This window comes from Ochotona curzoniae, unplaced genomic scaffold (assembly GCF_017591425.1).
Source record: "Ochotona curzoniae isolate NIBS_2020 unplaced genomic scaffold, NIBS_Ocur_1.0 contig_50, whole genome shotgun sequence".
Taxonomy (NCBI): domain Eukaryota; kingdom Metazoa; phylum Chordata; class Mammalia; order Lagomorpha; family Ochotonidae; genus Ochotona; species Ochotona curzoniae.
In genome coordinates, this window is record NW_024466446.1 from 790,094 (window position 1) to 814,106 (window position 24,013).

Below are 24,013 nucleotides of genomic sequence, written 5' to 3' on the forward strand. Positions count from 1 at the left end.
CAATGTATTGAAACCAATTCAGTGTTTATAAAAACTGAAAAGAGCATGTATTCATCCTAAAGAATACTCGGCAGTGTGATAACAAGTGCCCTCAGAAGAGTTGTAAACAACTCGTACTCTGGTAGCAGACCACCTGCACTAAACAGAGCAATTAGAAAGATGCAACTTTAGTTGCTTTTTACAGACACAACTCAAAGGATAATGGAGGCTATTTCAGTAAGGATGTATGGCCTGCACAATCTACGTTTTCACAATGAGAAAACCAGTGAAGTTTCAACAAGGGGTTTGCATAGGAAGTTGCTGGACTAGCATTTTAACAGTGGCGTTGGTTTGAGATCCTTCCAACAATTCAAGAAAAGCAACTTTTAATTAATCGCATCTTGGTCTCTGTGTCTTACTAAGATAAGAAAATCTGCTAAGTTCCTCCTCCAGGGATTGAATCTTCACCTTGCACATGTCGGGATCCCATATGGGCACCAGTCAGTGACCCTGCTGCCCCACTTCCCATCTAGCTCCCTTCTTGTGGCCTGGGAAAGCAGCTGAGGCTGGCCCAAGGCCTTGGGACCCTGCACCTGCGTGAGAGACCCGGAAGAGGCTCCTGGCTTCAGACTGGCTGAGCTCTGGCCGTTGTGGCCACTTGGTGAGTGAACCAACAGATAGAAGATCTTACTGCCTCTCCTCTCTGAAAATCTGTTAATTAATTAACATTTGTAAGAAAGTAAATCTTAAGGGAAATGACTGACGGACTGTTCCATGTACTCACTGTGTTGTAGAGCTCTTCCAGCCGGGGGATGGTGAGAAATCGGTGGAGGTTCACTCCATACTCTATTAGGAGCTTCACAAAGTCAACCCGATCCATCACTAACGCATCTAACATGGCCTGTTCCAGCACGCCACACTTCAGAAGCCAGAAACACAGAGGGCATAAGGGCAATTGACCCAGGAGAAAAAAACTAAAGAATTACATACACGCTTTAACTCAAAATTACACAGGTATAACAACGGGGCAAAACATAATTTTAGTGAGAAACATGTAGCATCTAGCGGTAGACATTTAGAGTAAGTCAAGCAACTTTCCCAGCTGGGAAAAGCATACTTGTAACCACCTCCAAGCTTCCCAAATGACAGTGCAAGCAAATGCAAATCCAACAAAACTTTAAAGTTTCCTCATTTTGTTTCAACTTTGTTTCATTTTTTTTAAAGATTTCTTGTATTTTTATTAGACAGGCAGATATACAGAGAGGAGGAGAGACAGAGAGGAAGATCTTCCATCTGATGATTCATTCCCCAAGCAGCTACAACGGCTGGAGGGACACTGCATTGAGTTCAGCGCTGCCGAGCTAAGCCCTGGCCGAGAGTCGGCTGTTCCACTTACTCCCACTCCCACTCTCTTTCTCTACCCACTCCTCATCCTTCTTTTTCTTCCTCCTCACACTCTCCTCCTTCGTCCTTCTCCTATCCCTGGCTGTTGTGCTTGATCTTTCTCTGCCTCTCAAATTAATGAACACCTTTTGAGAAGAAACATACAATTGATGGATCATAAAAGAGCAATATGTCATTATGTAGAGATATGCAGAACAGCCAAGACATGTCAAAAGTGGGATGGGTGTGGCTTAGTGGTTAATGCAGAGTAACCTAGTTGGGTTGCCAGTTTTGGCTCCTGACCCAGCTTCCTGTAGACCCTAGGCTTTAGCATTAGTAGGAGGCTTGGCTTCCTGCCAGCCCAGAGGGGGCGGGAGGAAACCTAGATTTATTCCACTCTCAGTCCTCGCTCAACATTCACCCCCCGTGGGGAACATCTCTCTCCCACACTTGCTCCCTCGCCCTCTTTCTGCCTCTCTCCCTGCTTGTGGCCTGGGAAAGCAGTCAAGGACGGCCCAAAGCCTTGGGACCCTGTATCCCTGTGGGAGATCCGGAAGAGGCTCCTGGCTTCAGATAGCTCAGCTCCGGCCGTTGTGCTCACTTGGGGAGTGAATCAGTGGGTGGAAAATCTTCCTCTCTGTCTCTCCTCCTCTCTGTATATCTGACTTTCTAATAAAAAAATAAATCTTTTAAAAAAATGTAACATTGGTAGTTATTATCATAAACACTATAGGTGATTTCTTCTCTACTTTTGTTCATTTCTACTATAATCAGCACTTTACTGTTTTTTAATGCAAAGAAGGGTCAATTTGAAACATCTCTCCCACCCACTTTTCTCCATACCTCAACCCCCCCTGCCTTTTCAGAAGCCCATATGGGTGTGATCCCTCTCAACTATATGAACAATATGAAACATAAATTAATTAATTGTAAAGTCTTAAGTAACAATACAATATCAACACACTCAAAAAACAAATTAAACATTCTTTCATCCCATCTTCCTCTCAACTTTATTTTTCAGTTTCAATTAGGTTGTAGAGCCAGAGAGAAGCTGTTTAAAGGAAGGCAAAGTATATGAGATAGAAGCCCAGTGACAGGGAAGTTAAACTCACAGCCGTCTCATTCCAATCCCACTCTACTCCAATTTTCTCCCTAACAAACCAAAACACAAAATATTTATCCCAAATAAGTTCCCTTTCATGATACCTTCCAATGTTGTCCATAAATTAGGATATGTGTCTTGGCAATGTCAGTTCTGTCCCAGGTTATTGCCAGATTTAATTGTTCTGAGGGTGATAGATTGGTTCCTAGGGTAAAAAAAAAAAAAAAAGGCACAATCACATATTCTACTCGAAGCACATGTGAAGTATAAGCGAAGTTCATGCATCTGAACCTGCTGAGGAACTGAGGAGTAATCCTAAACTCATTCAGATACTCACGCTTCAGCAGAGCTGTTAAGATGACTAAATCCAGGTCCTGCTGCTCCTCCGAGTCAGCATCAAATATGGTAATCTGGAAGAGAGAGAAAACAGAAAGCATAGATGGGGAACTAGCAAACACTGCTCGGACAGAATTCATAAACCAATGAAAGCATTTCGCAAATGTCAAAACAAGAGAGTTTTAATCTTTTGTTGTTAACTAGAGAAAATTCAAACAATTAAAAAAAAACACTTTTAATTATATGTATACACGGGTAGACATCCACGAAAGCTCATTAATGTACTATTCACATGATAATGAAAAGGAACTCAACATCCATTCCTAACATAAATAAAACTGTCCCCCTTTCGGGAGAGAGTCCAAAGGGCAACCTGAGGGCTCGCGTGGCCTTAGAAACTTTTGCTTTTAAACGAGAACCACATCCTGGAGGACAAATGGGATGATTTCAGTAAAAATGAGCAAACGCCACGGCCACCTCACAGGGTCAAGGACTTGGGACTAAGGCTGGGGGCTGGCAGCCCCACCTTCCCACCACCCATAATCCTGCCTGCCCTGCTGTCAGTCACATGACAGCTTCCCCAGGATGTGCCTGCCTCATCCTGGGGACAGAGGCAAGCACGGGGGCTCCGCTCTGCCTGTCCACTCTCTCAGAGGGAGCAGGTTTTCCCTTCGCAGCCCACTCTATTCCTGAACATGGCTCACATGTAATTCAAAATAAAACTTTCTTACTTTGTAAGTCAGATTTGTGCCTGTACTTAGAATGCTCTTCTAGGTAGGAGACAACGGCCTTTGGAAAAGAGACTTTTAAACCCCATCTACGCCACCACATCCTGCCATGTGAATCACTTTCTTCCTTTCCTTTAAAGCACTTTATTATTCATGCTTGCAAGAATCACTGTTATTAATGAATGTATTTCAGCCTTGCGAATGAAAATAGCTTTCATACAATGGAGCCAAGTCAAATAAAATAAATTCTACTCCCAGGTTTGCCACTAGCTAACCAGTCTTCGGTAAATATCCTAAGACCAGGCTCTAAGGACCAGAGCCCTGGGTGTAGCAAGTGAACCCTCTGCCTGTGGCAACAGCATCTCAAATAGGCACCAGTTCAAGTCCCAGATGCTCGACTTATGATCCAGTTCTCTGCCCAGGGTCTATGACACAATGGCCCAGTGGCTAAATGCTCATCTTACAAGCACCGGGATCCCATGTGGACACCAGTTTGTATCTCGGCTGCTCCACTTCCCATCCATCTCCTTGCTGATGGCCTGGAAAAGCAATGGAGGATGGTCCAAAGCTTTGAGACCCTGAACCCATGTGAGAAACCCCAAAGAAGCTCCAGGTTCCTGACTTCAGATCGATGCAGCTCCAGCCATTGCAGCCATTTGGGGAGTGAACCAACAGACGGGAGATGCTTCTATTGGTCTCTCCTTCTCTCTAAAAATCTGATCTGCCCTTCCAATAAAAATAAATAAATCTTTAAAAAAAAAAAAAAGAAAAATCTTTAGGTTTAACGCGTGAATTAACCCAGTGCTCCGTTGTAAGGGGTTGAGAGATCCGCTCCTGCCGTGTGCAGACAGCTGACTGCTCCTGGTCCCTCTCAGCCGCTGCACAGCGCATTAACAACTCTACTTGGAGATAAGTGGACTTGGAGATAAGGCGAGGGCAATCCTTGTCTTATGGTCTTAACTTCCTGATTATTATTGCAAACATGAGCTAAGGTAGACCAACTGGAAGAAGAGTTCGGTTTCCTCATGTCCTAACTGCATGATCCTGTGGAAATCTTTCACGATTCCCAGGACTTCCAACACATCACCTCTAAAATGGAAAGGAACTGGTGCTGCCATAATGAACTCCAACGGGGTTATCCTGAGTGAAATAACATTTAAAACAAAAGTGTTAATGGTAAACTTGCTTATTATTCATTTTTTAAATCTTCCATCCGATGATTCACTCCCCAAGTGACAGCAACGGCCGGAACTGTGCCGATCCAAAGCCAGGAGCCAGGAGCTCTTCTGGTTCTGCATGCAGGTGCAGGGTCCCAAGATCTTAGGCTGTTCTCGACTGCTTTCCCAGACCACAAGCAGGGAGCTGGATTAGAACCGGCACCCATATGGGGCCAAGATTTTTCATACATTTTTGTCAATTCTTTCTTTAGCCTGAACTGTTTGATTTCTTTTTTTTTTTTTTTAGTTCAAGCATTTATTACTAATATTTTTCTAACATTTGCGCCATCCTTTAAATCTGGAACGATCCCTTTGTATCATGATATTTCTGTATATTTATTATAATCTTCAATTTCTTATCACCCATATTACTGATATAAATGTTGGTCATATTCCAGATCCCTGCTATTTTACCTACAGCCCCAACCATTGAGCCATCTGGGGTGTGAACCAGCAGATGGACGATCTCTCTCTCTCTCTGTCTCCCCCTTTCATGTTAAATAAATACATAAATAAATAAATATTTTTTTAAATTCTAAAAGCTAATTGTAGTACTCTAAAGCACTAACAATTTTTCTTCTTATGGTCAAATTCTGCAGTTTCTTTGTATGTTTTTTTCTGTCGAAGAATTCCTTCTTGCATGTCCCCCTGTCTGATGCAGCCACAATGTCCTCAGGGTGTTGTGGTACAGTCATCCAAAACCAATGACTTTAAGTTCACTAAGGAAGGAGATGTTTTCTTTCCTCTTGCAAGTATTTACGTCTAAATTTTCACTTTAAAAAAATGCTCACTTTTTCTGTAATGCTACTGTACTATCTAAGAAATTTGAAGAATGAAGGTTGGTGGTGGACAGAAGGACAGTAAGAAGCGAAGTTTCCTTGACTGAGGGTAAAATTCTGTCCTTATACACACTCAAGTTCAAGATAGGAAACATTCACTTTTCTATAGGGTGTGAACTTGATTAGTGCACTTTTTGCACGTGAGCAGTTGGTGGTCGGTCTGAGCCATCAGCTCGCACTCACAATGTCCCTGTGCTTCATACACCGCATGAGGATTTGGAACAGGTGCCTGGACTGCTTAAGGCTGAAGTTGAAAGTGCTCTGGATCATACAGATAATCTCCTCTTTGTCTTGAGGACGCAGGACCCTGAAAGAGAAAGAAACGACCATGAGTCGCCCTGCCCCAGGAGGGGTACGAGGCAGCTGCGCCGATATACCGGCAGCTCCCACTGGGGCCTGAGATGCGGTGCCAGGAAAAACACAACCAGAACTGGCCTTTTGCTTCACAGCAAGTTCCGTTTTAGGAGCCTGCCTCTTCCCTGGAAATGCCACTCAAACACGAAGCCCCGTCCCAACCTCCCCGTCAGTCTCAATTCCAAAGTCGAGGGTCACTGACTCACCCTTCGTCCAGGTGCTTGTGGGTGAAGGCCAGGATATCCGCCGCCCTGCCCGTGCCTTCACACACCACCACCGGGTCGCGGTCTTTGACGGTCTCCCACACGGCCAGGATGACATTGGGACCTCCTTCCACCACGAGTCCCACCACAGGCACGCCTTGTCGGGAGCCTGTTTCAGATGGCCAACGATATATACCAGACTGTTACAAAGGATCCCCAAGTTTTTCCATCAACTTAAATCTTCAGTGTCTGAACTAGCCCCTGTCTCCCCACTTTAAAAAAAATTTTTTTTTTTTTTTGCTTATTTTTATTGGAAAGGCAGATCAGATTTACAGAGAGAAGGAGAAACAGAGAGAATGAGCTTCCCTGCTGGTTCACTTCCCAAATGGTCCCAATGGCCAGAGATGAGCCAATCTAGAGCCAGGAGCCTCCTGTAGATGTCCCACCCGAATGCAGGGTCCCAAGGCTATGGGCCATCCTCTGCTACTCTCCCAGGCTACAAAAAGGGAAACAGATGGAAAGTGGAGCAGCTGGCACAGGAACCAGAACCCATATGGGATCCTAGAGCTTGCAAGGTGAGGATTGAGCCATGGAGCTGTTAGAAAGATCTTCCACCTGCTGATTCACTCCCCAAGTGTCCACAACAGCCAGAGCAGAGCTGATCCAAAGCCAGGAGCCAGGAGCTTCTTCAGTAATTGACAAAAGTAAAACTACTGCCCAAGAAACTTTACATTACAAATATACCTAAAAGTAAACAGGGCAAAACAGCCATCAAGCACTGCCAATGCAATAAACTTTTATTGGTTATGGTTTCTAGAAATGGGATGGGCAGTTCTAAAAGAGGTTTACATTTCTGCTTAGACCAGTTACCACTGTTTGAATTTTTCTTAATCAAATTACTTTATTATTAAAGTATGGAAGACCCACATACACATACACATCAAAAAGAAAAAAAAAACAGAAATGATAACTGGGTCATTCTTTTCAAATAGATACAAAGTGAAAAAAAAACAAGTATATCCTTTTTACATTTTCAAAACCATATATGCGTATATATTTTATATGTATTTATAATTTCATATATAACTGTATTTATAGCATATTCTAGAAGTGACCAGAAAACTCTGGAAGGACATATAAGAAACTATTGCTTGTAAAGGAGGGAGAAAAAGGTTCAGGGAAATGTGGAGCTGGAACTTTATTCATTCCATAGATTTTCCTATTTGATTCAAGCTTCACATATTGCTTTAAACTACAATTTATTCAGCCACACCCTGACTCCCATGGAACAGAAGACTTTGTCCCAGGTCCCAGTTTTTTTAGGGCCTCCTCTATCCCATCTCCGTCTCTCTTCTCAGCAGGAGTCTGTAAAGCCAAAATGCAAAGTCTCACAGTGACTAGACCATCAAATACTTCCAAAAGCCCTCTTCTGGAGGATGCTGGGGCTTCTGTCCCTTGTAGGTCCTTCTCAGAGACCAACAGGACAAAGCAAGAGACAGCTTTGATGGGTAGGGAAGCGGATAGAGTCTGGACACTCAGGCAGCTGCATCCCCTAGACCATCTATGTGCGAGGCTCCTCTTGCATGGGCTGAGCTGTGGCTGCAAGGAGAAGCAGTGCGCTGACTGCAAGCTGTGGCTGAGCTGCTGGCTCTGTTCCCTGCCCCACTCTAGCTCAGGACCTCCACAGCTCCAAAAGCAAAGTCCAAGCCCAGCCCTGCAGCTATAGGTGTAGAAGTGACTGCATCAACTTTTCCAAGAGCTTAATTACGTAACTGCTTTCCTGTTCTCCCTCTCCTCTCCGCCCCCTCATTCACTGCTACCTCCTGAGAAGTTCTTCCTTATTATCACAAAGAAAATTTAGATGTATCACTCACGTAGTTCCTTTAAGAATATAGTCAGGCCTGGTGCAAGAGGCCTAATGCCTAAAGTCCTTGCCTTGCATACACCAGAATCCCATATGGTTCGTACCCCAGCTGCTCGGGCTTCCAAGCTCAGAGCCCATTCCCTCCAGCAGCCACTCCCCTCTTCACACGTTCATCCCTCCACTTCTCTCCCTCCATGGAGCCAACCCTGCAGATTCTCGGAGGCCTTGCTGAAGTCCATCTTCCCACGGACTCTCCCTTGATGATACTGACCCCCAATACGCCTCCCTTGCTCCCACTGCCACTGCTCTCTCGTGCCCTGCTTTCTTCCAGCTGTGGGTTCACACATGCAAGCTCCATCTCTGGGACCTCCATGGCTCAGGCTTTGCACAGACAACACAGCAACTTGCTCCACATTAGATGCCAGCGAAACCTGCGGGACTCACAGCTGTGGATTTTCTGCAGGGAGAGGTATTTCTCCAGATTCCTCCGGAGCTTCATCTCATTGCCGTACTTGCCCACGGTGCCGTCATCAGCCAGAATGAAGTGCGAGTGCATGCTGTTGAGGGTGGTGAGCTTGCTGAGAGGGTTGCCCAGGGTTTGATAGAGGCACACCACCTGAGGAGGAACAAGAGAGGGTCGGCACGCCAGCCCTTCTCCAGCTTCGGCTGTGCCCAAACCCTGCTCTGTGCATCAATCCAAGTTCAAGAGCAAAAGACCACCTCCTGTTCACAGCAGCATTCCTCAGACTGTTGGTGGGGAAGGACTCGTTTTTAGGGCCCACCCCATGGTCCTCCCCTGCACAGCTGGAATGTAGCCCATGATGCAACATGACTTCAACAACAGCCAAACCATGTTCAACATGACATGACACCAATCATGCCGCACGGTTACAATGCAAACAATGGTTCTAAATACTTGTTTTCCATTTCTATACTTATTCAAGGCCTTCAAAAAATACTACAAAGTGTCTCACCAATATATAGATCACACCATTACCAAATTTCCTCCTTTTATATAATCTGTTTGGGAATACTTTGGTATTGAATTGAAGAATAGGAAACGAATAATAACAACTAACCAGCAACACTGCATTTCATTCCATACAAACATCATCATAAGCCATCAGACCCTTAGCACAGCTATAGATTCTACTTTAAGAAGTCATCATTCTTATTGGCTTATTGTTTTTAAGTTCATGCATTTATTTTATTTATGTGTAAGGCAGAATGGCAGAAGGAGAGAGACACAGAAAACGAAAGAAATAAAACTTACATCTGCTCAGTCACTCCCCAAACGCTCACACAGGCAGGGCTGAACCAGGCTGAATCCAAAGCTAGACCACCACTCAAATTTCCCAAATAAGTGACAGGGACAAAAGTACTTAAGCTGTCACTTTGCTGTGGAGTTGGATTTGAAGCAGAGTTAGGGCTCAACTGGAAGCACTCCTACATGGAATGCAGGCATTCCAAGCAGTGGCTTAGCCCACACAACCACAGCACTGTCTGCCTGTTCTGTACTTTTAGAAGCAAACGCACAGTATAGAGAGCAGATCGAATTCAGGCTCTTCCACTCTGAATAATCTCTGCCTCCTTTCTCAGGTTTATTTGCTTAATGTATAAGTACTATGGACTTAAAAATAAATGGACATAAATTTAGAGCATGAATTTTAGAAACACTACATTTTAGGGCCCGATGCGGTAGCCTAGAGGCTAAAGTCCTTGCCTTGCATGTCGGGATTCCATATGGGTGTTGCTTCCTATCCTAGCTGCTCCACTTCCCGTCCAGCTCCCTGTTTGTGGCCTGGGAAAGCAATTGAGGACGGCCCAAAGCCTTGGGACCCTTTACCGCATCGGAGACCCGGAAGAGGCTCCTGGATCCTGGTTTCAGATCAGCTCAGCTCCGGTCACTGTGACCACTTGGGGAATGAATCAGCAGATGGAAAATCTTCCTCTCTGTCTCTCCTCCTCTCTGTATATCTGACTTTCCAATAAAAATAAAATAAATCTTTAAAAAAAAACACTACATTTTAAGTTACCTTAATTCCAAAGCATGACACTGAGTCCAGGAGTCAAAAATAAAATGATTAATAGATTAAAAACTATTTTGTATTTATTGACAATGTACTATGAACAACATAAAATTTAAAACTGGGAGAAATTTAAAAAATACAGCAAATGAAAATATTACTAGGCTAAATTATAATATATAAAATCTTTCAAAGATAAGTATAAAAGATATGTGTATATGTATATAAGATTAAGTATAAAAGCCCTGCTTAAAAATGTGTGAAACTCATTTGAAGACATGTTGAATCTCACTGGTAATCCCAGAAATAAGATCAGGTCTTATTTTATACTTATCAGCATGACAAAGTTTGACAATGCCAGATTACCCTGGCTGACCTCTGACCTACCAAAGGTCCCAGGAAATGTGGGACCATCCTAGTCACAGAATACGAACTGTCACCGCCTTTCCTGACGGCCAGGGGTTGTATTTATGAATATACATACTCACTGGGCCGTCTACCCATTCTACCTTGAGAATCACTGTTAGGGAAACAAGCAAGCTAGTCCTAAAGATTCATATATATTTCAATCACAAATTAATAGAACTTTCTACAGAAGTGAGAGACAGGAAACCACCTAGATGGATAACACCAACGGCAGGGTTTATTAGTTCAACGTACAGTCAAATTCTATCGGATACAAGAAACCAAAAGGCCCCTGTGATTTGTGATTGTCGTTTCCTAACATTCTGTCCCATTCAAAACAGCCAACCTTTTCCTGACAGGGCAAAAAGTGCACTACATCGGGCCGGGGAAACACACACGCTATGCTTAAATTCATGAGTTTAAAACAAATCAGGGTGGACTTCCAACCTAGCAGTTGAGCTCTCTGCATCCCATGGTGGAGTCCACGGGTGCGAAGTCCCAACCCCACTCCCACTACAACTTCCTGCTCATGCGAACCCTGAGAAGTAGCAAGGATTGCACAGGTCGCTGCGTCTCTGCCTTCCACCTGGGAGACCCAAGCTGCATTCTGGGCTTCTGGCTTCAGTCTGGCCTACAGTCCCAGCTATTGTAAACATTTAGGGAATGAACCAGGAGATGGGAGTTCTCTTTCTATCTCTCCACCTTTCAAATAAAACTTTTTAAAAATCAACACAGATACATGTAATGTTCCAATAGGTTACCCTTCTTCAGTATACCTTCTCTAATATCTGATGTTTTTATCGAAAACTTAGTCTTGGCAATAGATACGTGCATTGTCTTTCAACGAACATGCATAACGAAAGAATTAATATATAACAACGAATGAAACAGAGAAAAGGGAAGTGGCTAGGAAGGAATTAAGAATCCACCTCATTTCACCACATGTAAATCCTTACAAGTATCAAGCAGTGCCAAGAGTGATTGAAGAACTGCTAAGAGGAATAGCATGATTTGTTTTTTTATTGTAGATGAATCATTCTGGATGCCATATTAGAAACACATTGCAATCAGGGATAGGAGCCATGATAAGACAGGCAAGTGCAATCACTCAGATGCCAGATAATGGTGTCATAGACCAGGTCAGTAACAGTACTTAAGAGGAAAGGTCATACTGTGGGCGTGTGTTTAAACAGAAGATAAGACAGCTGATGAACAGATCAAATCTGAGGTGTGAGACAAAGTTTGGTTCCAGATGAGTCTCAACTTTTTCACTTGAGTCACTGCAATACTCATTTTTGAGAAACATGGAGGAAAACAGTAGGAAGACAGGAGCCCCGTTGTACATTACATCTCAAATCCAGTCGCAGCGCCTGTCGGAGACCTGGACACAGGCTGGTCTCCTGGCTGTCAGAGGGTTGTCTACTTACGTCTTTTCCAATGAGATCTTTCTGGTTCTCAATGACGCCCCAGGGAGGGATTCCAACAGTGCAGATCTTTCTCAAGGACTTGGAGGAATGGGCTTTCAGAGCCTCGCCGATGTGCTTGGACACACCTACAAAACAACCAATTTAGAAGTCAAGTTTTAACTCACGAATCACATAAAACAGTGACCACCAGAGAGAGAACAACATGGCAGAGGAGTGCTTGCTCAAGGCCACTCTGGAAGGAAGTTGCTGGCACAGTGGAATCAGTTTCTGGTATCTTGGCTCCCTGTATTCTCACTCAACACCTTTCTCTGTGAGCGCTGACCTCTGAACACAGCCTCTCTTGCTCTGCGCGGTTTCTATCTACCATCCCAGTTTCAACCCCATTCTTGCCTAAGTAGATTGTCTGTGCATTGTTTTATTTTTCCATGATACACTTCCACAGGCATAAGGAATTCCTCCTCCACCCTCCCGCTCCCTCCCCACCACTGTTTTCCCCGTATCATTACAATAGCATAGTCCTTCAACCACAATCACGGCTCCATCATTCTTTTATGCTCAGTAAGCCAACTCTGACTTCAGGACTGTTGAAAGTATGTGTTTCTAATCTTCTCCAATGTCCAATAAAGCATCTTAGAGATGTGTCCCTTGCTTGGTTAAAGTAAGCAAATTCAAGGTTATAAATTACTCCAGTATTCTGGGCTCTTTGCTACAGGCTGTGGGCATCCCAAGTGATGACTTAGCATGCTGCAGCACAATGCCATCCACTTAGCTAGTTACTGTGCACTTACCATAACTCACTCCTGCCACTAAACCTGGAGCCCATATTACTCATTTTAAATCAATATCCCATTATCCAAATTTTTAAAAAGATCTATTCATTTTTATTGAAAAGGCAGATTTACAGACAGAAGGAGAGACAGAGAGAAAGATCTTCCATCTGCTGGTTCAATCCCCAAGTGGCCACAATAGCTGGACTGAGCCAATCTGAAGCTAAGAGCTAGGAGCTTCCTCCAGGTTTCCCACGTGGGTGCAGGGTCCCAAGGCTTTGGGCTGCTCTCAACTGCTTTCCCAGGCCACAAGTAGGGAGCTGGATGGGAAGTGGAGCAACCAGGATGTGAACTGGCACCCATATGGCATTCCAGTGCGTGCAAGGCAAAGAGTCAGTCCCTGAGCCGTTGACACCAGGCAATCCAAATGTTTTATATATAGTAGATGCTGAAGGTCTATGACAATGAATTAAATCAATGCCAAAGACTCATGCAAAACTACATTCTGCCACAGCTGAGAAGCATCCCAAGAACAGACACTAGTTCACGTGCAGAGCTGCTCCGATATAAATGCGCCCAGGATCATGGAGAGATGTTACTGCACCCTGCTGCTGTGGGGCTGCGGTGCAGCCTGAGCTCTGAGCTCCAGCAAGCTCCCAGAGAAAGCTGCTCCTCCAACAGTGAGGCCCTGGAGAAGCACTGGAGAAGCGCTGGTGGAATAGGTGCCACCGGCCGTTTAGGTGTGTATGTCCCATATCTTTTGTATAGGAAATAGAATGATAAGGTGAATTGCCCATTTCTTAACAGTACTGATAATGAGAGAATGGCTATAGTTTCTTCACATAAGACTGTGTCATTGCTAGGAATACTACAATGAGTGTAAAATTTGAATTTGATGCTCATCCTATGAACTATCTCACACTACTGCGTGTGGGTTTCCTTAGGTTAGTTAGTTCTGCTGTTTTTTGCTGTTGTTGGTGGCGGTATTTTGTTTTTGTTTTTGTTTTCCTTTCAAAGTATGGGGTGAGCACATAGTCAAGCGGGTAAGACACCAGCTGAGATGCTTGTGCCCCCAGACAGAATATCTAGGTTTAATTCCCACATTCAACTCCTGACTCCAAGTGCCGATCAGTGCAGAGTCCAAGGCGCAACAATGATGGCACCCTGCCGCCCTCATGGGAACGCCAGGGTTGAGTTCATAGCTTCCAGTTTCAGACCTGGCCCACTCCCAGCAAACACGGGCGTTTGGGGGTGAACTAGCAGACCAGAACATTCTCTGCCCTCCTCCACTCCCCTAGAAGGGGAGTTCTCAAATAAAAGAAAAAAAATTAAAGGAACCTAATGCAGTTACTAAGAGGCATGCACAAGTTTGCTTTTCTCTGAGTACTGCAAAACTTCTCCTTAGAAAGAAAGTGCTGTGCAATGGACTTAGACCTCTTTCACTCCCAGCAAAGTGAAACAATTATTAACTATTATCTATAAAATATACCTGATGAACTATAAGACTATGTATATATTCATCACAGCTCAAATCTCTTAGATTGACTTTTTTTTTTTTGGTCATTTGCTTCTTTTTTTCCTTTTTGGTCAAAAGATATCATGGGTAATATCAGTATGTGCTGTGAATCACTCAGGCAGATGTGTAGGTCCTGGCCCCTAGCGCCCAACCAAGTAAGGAGATCCGTGGTGCTCAGGAAGGGCCCCCGCGCTTCAGACAGCTGGCACTACAGAAATTAAGGCGCAAGTGAGCAGGCTCGAGATACTAAGATGCCACTCCACGGGTGTGTCGGTATCTTGCTCGGATCTTGAAGTACAGGTGGAATCTAGCAGAAGACACTAAGACATCTCAAATCATAGCGAAGAGAAGCCAAGAGGAGATGGGAAAGCACGGGTTAATATGACGGAGGAGAAGGCCTGTGGAGTTACCAGGGCTTCCTTCTGGCTGCACATCAGACAAACTTCATCAGCTCCACCCTGAAAACCTCTAATTCATCCTGGGGAGTCTGTGCGTGTGTATTTTAAAAAATCTCCCCAGGTGACTGCAACAGGCAGACACTTTGTAAATGCTGAGATAAAGAAATACGCTTACCATTCCGCTTACCTCGTGGCAATAGAGACGAGATAGAAATAGAGAACAGATAGGAAAATGGAAATTGGAGGCAGTGGGGAGATAAAAGAAGGAAGGGAAGGGAAGGAGAGAAAGAAAGGAAACAAGGAAGGGGGGGGCGTATTTTACCAGTATTGATGCCTTCCGTTATTATCCATGCCCCCGTGGTCTCTGCAGCTTTGACCAACCCTTGGCTGAAGATCTCTTTAATCTTGGGGGGCATCTTAAAGCTCTGGATGCCCCCATGGATGGAGATCACCAGCTTTGGCAGTTCCATCTTCCACTCTTTCAACATTAAATGTAACAGATGATCCAATTTGGTATCATAAGAAGTTCGAATATACTGGAAAAAAAAAACGCACACACATTCATACATACATGCATGAACAGAAAATGGCGAAACATTCACGGCGGGGTAGGAACAATAAGCACTCAGCAGGGTGACCAGATGGCCAAACCCAGAAAGGAAGTGTCCAGGGGCAGGTTAAAGCTTTAAGGAATGGAAACATTTACTTGTAGAGGATCCCACACCCCCTCTAAGTTCCTTCTGGGAATTAAGACTCCCCATAGGAAAGCTTCCTCTGGCCTCAGGGCTAGCCCACTAATGTTCTCCAGGAGACCTGCATCGGCAAATCCATAAATAAAAAATTTCAAGACACAGACAGGGGCCTGGTGTGGTAGCCTAGTGGCTGAAGTCCCCCCCAAATTCAAGAGGAGTTATTCTTTCATTCATTCAAACATACCCTTTGCATAGGCTCCTCACCCTCTACAGTAATTATGTGTTTATTCGCTCTTTCTTTTGCCAAACTTTAAGCAATGTTATTACATGGACATATGCACTTAAAGGTACACCAAGTATAGGCACCCAGTCAATATTTATTAAGTAGGCGCAAAAAAATGAATACGTAAAAGTGAAAGACCAAATACAAAAACAAAAAGAAGAAGAGTAAAACTTACAGTAAAAGTTACACACAAGGTTCTCTAAGAATCAGTCTCCAAAAAAAGGCAATTTTTTGGTCAGCTAAAGAAAGCATGTGCACGCAAAGTTCCGAGCTAGAGGTCTAATCACACAGTGCAGATTACTGCAGAGCCACATCATAAAACTTTATCAGAACCGCACTATCGGAAACTGGTGTCGCACCATCGACCCGACTGCTGATCACGCTCTGGAGCACAGAGGAACCAGCCCTTCCCTGACAAGCGCCCCACCTGCGGTTCCCTCAGCAAAACTTATCATGCACAAGATACAGGAGGGATAGCGCTGCAAATCACAGGCAAAATTCCCTTGCTGGGTGAAGACAGGTGTTTTCCCGAGAACGTGCCCTCATGAGAACTTAGGAGATGAGGACGGCTCCAAGCTGTGCGTAATCTCTGTGATCACGGCTCAGCCTATGCCTGCTCACTGCTACTAACTTTTCTTGGAGCAATAAGCTACAGCCTTCTGCAGGGTACAAGTTTGCAAAAGAAAAAGTTAATTGAAAATGTGGCCATACCACCACTGGGAAAGGACCAGTGGCTCCCAGACATAAAGCAAATAATCACATCATTTTTGTCTAGGACTCAATAACTCAGATCCTTTGGCAATAAAGCCAGGATATTGGATGATCTGCCCTTGGAGATATGTTAGTGGTTATCCTGTTTAAAACCAGAGAAAGGCAAGGAGTTGTTAGAAAACCTTGGAGTGGTAGATGTGATCTCCATCTTGGAAGTTAATGGTGCCAAAGGTGTCTGTAGAGCTTTTCGTTGTGTGTTTCTCAACAGACCACGCTTCATCGTCGTTACCGTCGGCAGCTGAGAGGGTCCACGCATCATCTATTCCTTGATGGTCTCCAACCAGTCGGCCACAGTAGCATCTTAAATTCAGAAATTAAAAAAAAAAACACACAGAAGAAGAAATGGATGAAATGTTTCTACACATTCCTAAAGCACTTGTACAAACGGCATAAATAAGGTTATTTCCCCAAAATCACAGAAAATAAAATTAAACAATATGCTCTTTTTGGTGCAAAAAACATTACAGATTTCTAAAAATTTAACTCATTTGAAAGGCAGAGTGACTGAGAAAAAAGGAAACCTTCCAGCCATCCCAAATGCGTGCAGCAGCTGGGGACGAACTAAACCAAAAGAACGTAAGGATCAGCCTGGGTGTCCCACACGAGTGCACGGGCCTGTGCTTGTGCCATTCTCTGTTGCTTCCCCAGATACTCCTTAGCAGGAAGCTGAATCAGAAGCAGAGTAGCTGGTTCAGAGTAACTTGAACCAGGCACTCCAAAACGGGATGTGGGCATCTCAAACGGCAGCTTAACCTGCCACACCACAGCATCTGCCCTTTGTACGAGATATTTTCAAATGAATACATACTTCTCACCGTGAGATTTTTTCCCAAGAACATTTTGAATGTGTAGTACTTCACATGAAGACTTAGGACGTTCAATTGTGTTCTGAATTTAGAAACATCCTCAGGGGTCCTCCCCCTTGACTGTACATTATAGTCATTTGGGGAATGTTTAAAAGACAACACTAAGGAACTGTGGCAGGCAGGCTAAGCTACCACTTGCAAAGCCAGCATCCCGTATGTCTGCTCCACTTCCAGCCTAGCTCCCTGACGATGGTCTGGGCAGCAGCAGAAAACGGGCCAAGTCTTTCAGCCCTGGCACCCAGAAAAACTTGGAAGGAGCTCCTGGCTCCTGGCTTCACCCTGGACTAGCTCTGGCTGTTGCAGCCATTTGGAAAGTGACTGAGTGGCTAGAAGATTCTCTCTCTCTCTCTCTCACTCTCTCTCTCTTTCTCTCTCTCTCACTCTCTCTCTCTCTCTCTCTCTCTCCTCACTCCTCTCTCTCCTCACTCCTCTCTCACACAGCCTTTCAAATACATAGATAACATTTCAGAAAGAAACTAAAAATCTGCACACTTCTGCTCAGAGCAGAATTAACAATGATCATGAAATGGAAGCAATTCAGGGGTTTCTCAATGGACAAAACCTGCAAATAAAGCAACTTCAGAGCCGACAAGTTGGGCCGCGATCAAAGCAGTCCCTGCCCAAAACTGACCATCTCCCTTCGATGAGACTGCAAACTAAATACAGCATTGATCACAGAAGCACAGCAACGAAACAACACAACTGACCCTCCCACAGCTGGCTCCCTGAGCATGTCATGAACTGGGAGCAGCAAGCATGTATCGGGTTGTACATTTCCTTTCCTTTATTTTATGTTTACTTGAAAGAGAAGAGACAGACAGAGAGGCCTTCCATCAATGATTCACTCCACAAATGCTGGCAGCAGTTGGAGCTGGGCTGATCAAAGCTGGGAGCTGCTTCCTGGTCTTGCACATGGGTCCAGGGCTCCAAGGACTTGAGCATCCTCTGCTGTTTTGCCAGTCGATAGCGGTGAGCTGGATCAGAAGTGGAACATCCAGGACTCAAACCACAAAACAGGAATCCCATACGTGGCTCCTGCCTTCAGATCAGTTGATCTCCAGCCATTGCGGCTCTTTGTAGAGTGAACCAGTGGATGGAATACCTCTCTGTCTCTTCTCTCTATAACTCTGTTGTTCAAATAAAAATAAAGCAAATCTTTAAAAAAAAAAAAGGCAGAAACAAAAGTAGAGGCTAAGGGGTAACATTCAGTTAAGCAAAATGAGTAGAAAGATAAAGTGACATGGATACTCAGGTCTTTCAATATGAAGAAGGTTTTCATTGCCAAGAATTCAGTACAGTTCTACTTTACGCTGGTTAATCAGCACAGAAATGTTTTGCTGAGTTATCTAAATAGTAAATTTGGTTTGTTTAGCATTTTTATTTTGTTTAGCTTTTTGGTCAACACAAACAAGCCATTTTGTAACCTAGTACATAAATAAGCAACGTGCCATTCACTTGCTTCCCTCCTTGAGAGTGAAACAACAGACAGAGCATCTCTCTCCCATTCTATCTTCTCATTCTGTCACTCTTTCCTTTCAAATAAGTTAATATTTGGGTCCATGTACTAAATCATCAATGAAATTCACCTTTCACTGAACCCACTTAAATGTGAAGAAACTGTCCCAAAACTTCTTTAAACAAAGCGTCTTCAAGTTACAGAGAATCCGTATCTAAATCTTACCTGATTAAATTCTGACACACCTGGCATCCTGAAGTACACCTAAAGGAAGAAAATGGAATGCCTGTTCATCGACTGATATATTTCAAAAGGTTCATTGCACTTGTACAAAAAATCATACCTACTATTTCCCTGGTTCTGGAAGTCTACCAATTTCTTCTCTCTTTTCCCAAATATTCCCACATGTCATTCATTAAATGTAACTGTACTGCAGCAACCATAATATAACTGATAGGGCATGAAAGTTGGAATTACATTTCATTCATTTAATGATTGCGCTAGGCCTCCGTTTCAACATCTGAAAATATCATCTGTCCTTATCGAAAGGATTGCCTGAGCTAACATGTACAAAATATCTTGCAGCACTGTTTAAACGATACGGAGAGCTGTGCTTGTTGAATACAAGGGTAACAGAATTCTTGACAACCAAAGAAAATCCTTTTATCTTTTTAAATATTTGAACCATAATTTTTGGCATGTTCCATGAAATATATATATATATATATTTAGGATTTTGATGGGATTTTTAACAGAATTGGAGGGTGATGGTACAATTGTAATTAATTTTTCTTTTTAAATATAATTTAGAATAATTTTCTGGATTTGAAGCTTTGGCACTATAGTCATTGAGGTTCATATTTTCATTATAAAGAATTCTTAACAGAAAATTCTGTCTAAAATAATGGAAGAAAGGTAATACTCATAGAATAAGGTGCCAAGTGATTCAGATACTAACAATTAAGGCTTATACTTCCTTCTGTCGCTGGCTTTTTGGACGATCTTTTCTTAAAAACTTCACTGCAATAAATAAAAAATAACTAGGAAAATCGTATCACATTCAACATTATTAAATTTATTTTTTATTAGTTTACAAAAAGAATCAATAAAAGAGAAAAATTTTTATTTGAAAGTAGGGCCCCAGCGCAGTAGCTTAACAGCTAAAGTGCTCGCCCTGCATGCATCAGGGTCCCATATGGGCGCCGGTTCTAATCTTGGCTGTTCCGTTTCCCATCCAGCTCCCTGCTTGTGGCCTGGGAAAGCAGCTGAGGATGAACCAAAGCCTTGGGACCCTGTACCCTTGTGGGATACCCAGAGGAGGCTCTGGGCTCCTGGCTTCAGATCGGCACAGCTCCGGCCATTGTGGCCACTTGGGAAGTGCATCACTGAACGGGAGACCTTCCTCTCTGACTCTCCTCCTCTCTGTATATCTGACTTTCCAATAAAAATAAATAAATCAAAAAATAAAAATAAAAGCAAATTACTGGGACTGGTGTAGTGGCTTAGCAAGCTAATCCTTCAACTGCAGCGCCAGCATCTACATGGACACTGGTTCCGTTCCCAGCTGCTCCACTTCCAATCCAACTGCCTGGTTAGTGACTAGGAAAGCACAGGAGAATGGCTCAAGTCCTTGAGACCCTGCACCACTGCAAGGGACAGGGGGAAAGGCTCCTGGGTCCTAGCTTTAGATTAGCTCAACTCCAGCCACTGCAGTCATTCTAAGTGAACAGTACGTGGAAGATCACTCTCTCTCTGTGTAACTTACTTCTCAAAAGAAAGAGAAAAAAAGAAAGAGAAGGAAGGCAGGAAGGCAGGGAGGGAGGGAGGAAGACTGGCCAAACACCTACTGAGAGAACATGCAGAAGGCCCTGGCACACTTGTACAATTACAAGCATCAATGTTGCTGCTGAGTGCATGGGTTGGTTAATTAACAGACATAGTAACTTGGTGTCCCTCTCTGTGGAACTCAGGGCAATTGTGAAGATGAATTTTCCGTTTACAGAGCAGCAGGAGCCACCAGGACGCAATTCAGACTGCTCCCACCGTGGCCCGATCGCATCTCCAGGTACCGTAAATGATGGACGGAACAAACAAGGTTACCTTGGCATTCTGTAAATGTTTTGTAAGTAGGAAAGATGAAAATTTCCAATCACAGGGATTAAAACTGTAAGTCATTCAGTGAGGGTGGGACTGGTAAATGTTTGACAGATGCAAGGAACACAATTTTAGTCATCCCCAAAGAAGGAGAATTTCAAGAACCTTGTTTTGCCATCAAGATACACTTCCATCAAGATACAGTCATGATTTCTACTTTAAATGGATATAAGACTGAATGCAGAAAGATATCTAAAAATAGATTTTCCCCACTGAAACATTGCCTTATTTACTTTCCGTTTTACTTTTCCACAAAGGGCAGTGCCATCCAGTCTTAATTTCATGAACCTGATTACCCTGGGGGATTTTCCATAGCCCTTTTTTTCCCTGTTTTTCGCAGGTTGCCTTTTCGAACTTTGTTCTGCAAGTGGAGCTTCTAAATGATTATAGTAGTCCAATGCAAATCACTCCATCCTATGGTCTCTCCTGTGCTCAAATGAGAAGCCTGAGGGAGGAGCGAGGCACTGAACCAGCAGTGATGTGATCTGAGAACAATGTCCTCAAGCGTGCTGACCAGCTCCTGTTCTCCACAGATAGTCACACCCTTCTGGGGCCCAGGAGACACTCCCAATGGCTTGATGACTTCATAGTCAGAATTGTAAAGTATTTAATATTACCCAAATTCAGTGAAACGGATGCATTCTTCCCCTGATGTCTCTGCCCCCCAGCCCTATCAAGAGGAATTGGAGCATCAAATGGAATGAAATCCACCACAGTACTGAATGATGTCATTCCATTAAACTTCCTCCTTTTGTATACTTGATTGAGCAGATGTTTATCGGAAGCTAGCCACATGATGGGCACTGCGACTGGAGTAAGGTATCAGATTAACCAGGTCCCTATTCTTACCATTTTTTTTTCTAACCATCATGTATTGCTTTTATAAAGAGAAAAAATAATCATTAGGATTAGCAAATACTAACTTTAGGCATATTACAAATCCTTTGGATAGGTCATATTTTGAAGTGACTACAAGTTTCCAAATAGTGTTGCTTTAAAAAGAAAAATATAGAGCTAAAAAAAAAAATCCAAACTTTTTTTTAAATGAAATAAAAAGAAAAATATAATTAAAAGTGTTACCTGTGTGGGTCTTTTGAACTGGGTATGATTTTATTACACTCTCTCTTCTCAAATACTGCTTCGATCCAGGATTTCTGAGGCTGAACAGAAAATGTCATTATTTAGTGACAAGGTAGGGTCATCACAGTTCAGGTGGGCAGAGATGTCCCTGTCGTAGGTCCTCACTATAATACTAAGTCCTGTCCCAACAAGCTAAGCATTTACTGACTTCAGTTACATAAAACATTTGCAATCTATGCCAAATATGAACATAAAAATACCAAGTCAATGGGCCCATAATCTCAACCCAAGTGTCACCACACCAACAGGATTTTTTTTCTTAAGATTCACTCTTTCTGGCCCAGCACGGTGGCCTAGTGACTAAAGCCCTCACTTTGAACATGCCGGGATCCCATATGGGCGCCGGTTCTAATCCCTGCAGCTCCACTTCCCATCCAGCTCCCTGCTTGTGGCCTGGGAAAGCAGTCGAGGACGGCCCAAGGCCTTGGGACCCTGCACCTGCGTGGGAGACCTGGAGGGATTTCCTGGCTCCTGGCTTCGGATTGGCACAGCATCGACTGTTGCACTCACTTGGGGAAGATCAGACGGATCTTCCTCTACTCTGTATATCTGACTTTGCAGTAAAAAATAAATCTTTAATAAAAAGATTCACTCTTTCGTTCATTTATTATTTATTGCAAACTCGGAGCCACAGCTGGGTGTAGAGAGCTACACAAGAGAGAATGAGACAGAATCTTCAGACTACTGTTTCGCTCCCCATATGGCCATAGCAGAGCTGGCTGAAGCCTGAGTTAGGAAGTCCATCCCGTCCTTGCTGATGGCTGACAGAGACACAAGTTCCTGGTCCATTACCCACTGCTTTCCCAGGTGTTTGAGCCAGCAGGGAGCTGGATGGGAAGCAGAGTAGCCAAGAAGGGATTCTGCACTCTGATAAAGAAAGCCAGAGATCCTGGCCCGGCAGCCTACCTATGACAGAAGTGGCCTGAGGTCTCCACTTCGATGCCTTCCCTCCCCTCCTGTACAAGTTTACCCTGCAGGTCCCTGGGGAGGAGAGTGACCAAAAAGAAATGTGGAAATAGTGCTCTCTTGAGCAATGGACAAAGCTTATTTCCAGGATTCCAGTTTATATTAGCTTAACAAAACAATAGTTTAAACACAACTCAGGTATAGGTTATGCCTGTAAGCTGCGAGTTCAAGGGAAGCTAACAAGGTGCCTTTGGTCAAAGCATGAGTGAAATAAAGAATAGATTGTGCGTACTATCTGCCGTTGGTTAACTGGGTAGACAGAGCACAGATGCTTGCCCTGCGTCAAGGGCAGTACGGAACCCTCTCCCAGGACACAGTGGGAGCAACATGCACGCTGGGTGAGGCACCTGTCACCTCCTCTTCCTGCAGCCTCTTCTCTACAGGTTTCCAGTCTGGCATCTGTCATCCCAGCTTATCTTGCTGGGTGCGTTCCCACACTCCTATTCCATAGGAAAATACCTCCTGTCCTCCAAATCCCCGCTCAGGCCTCTCGCATTCACAACCACGTCAGTACTGACCCAATTCCCTACTAGACTCTGGCTCCTACAGATCCATGCGGCTCATTTCAGCTGCCCCAGGGCCTGCCCTTAATGACTGCAGAATGAGAAACAAAATGAACATACTTAAAATAGGACTTCAGGCACCCTGGTAGAAAATTTTTCCTCCAAAGGTGTAAACAGGAAGCCTTGCCATAACAGGAACATAAAAACCTTCCTCCTGCAACTTTCATATATTATCGCAAAACTCCAGAGAAAGAACAGTCACCTTGAGTTGGCAAGTGTCGCAAACAATTGTCACTTTAGCGTTTTATTTTTCCCCCTACTCCGGAGTGGTATCCCTTTTTAATATACTCTCCAGCACACATTGGAGAAGTTCAGCTCCAGTTCCACTGAGACCCCAATGTGTGCTGGATCTGACGCAGTAGCCCAAACTGCTCAACAGGGCTGGGGCCTGTCACTGAGCAGCAAATGGCTGTGACGGTCACAGCCAACAATGGGGACTGTGCCACTTCTGTAGCACGCTATTGTGGTGGCTTTTTGTTTTTTCATTGTTGTTCTTTGGAGGAAGTAAAGCAGAAGTGTGTGGGTTTCGGTTGGCCTCACCCTAAAGCATAATCAACTTTTCCAACAAATGTCCCAA

General features: G+C 43.9%; 1 protein-coding gene across 1 annotated transcript in view; it reads right to left on the reverse strand.

Annotated features, from left to right (window-relative positions):
• The window catches only part of TRPM6 (transient receptor potential cation channel subfamily M member 6), a 74,765-nt gene extending 52,820 nt beyond the window's left edge, over window positions 1-21,945 (reverse strand). The window contains 11 exon segments of the mRNA XM_040988730.1: window positions 764-898; window positions 2,569-2,669; window positions 2,802-2,874; window positions 5,768-5,891; window positions 6,145-6,310; window positions 8,450-8,621; window positions 11,865-11,989; window positions 14,868-15,081; window positions 16,414-16,591; window positions 18,839-18,877; window positions 21,848-21,945. Coding sequence (XP_040844664.1) covers window positions 764-898; window positions 2,569-2,669; window positions 2,802-2,874; window positions 5,768-5,891; window positions 6,145-6,310; window positions 8,450-8,621; window positions 11,865-11,989; window positions 14,868-15,081; window positions 16,414-16,591; window positions 18,839-18,877; window positions 21,848-21,945 — 1,425 coding nt within the window.
• Between the last annotated feature and the right edge of the window lie 2,068 nt (window positions 21,946-24,013).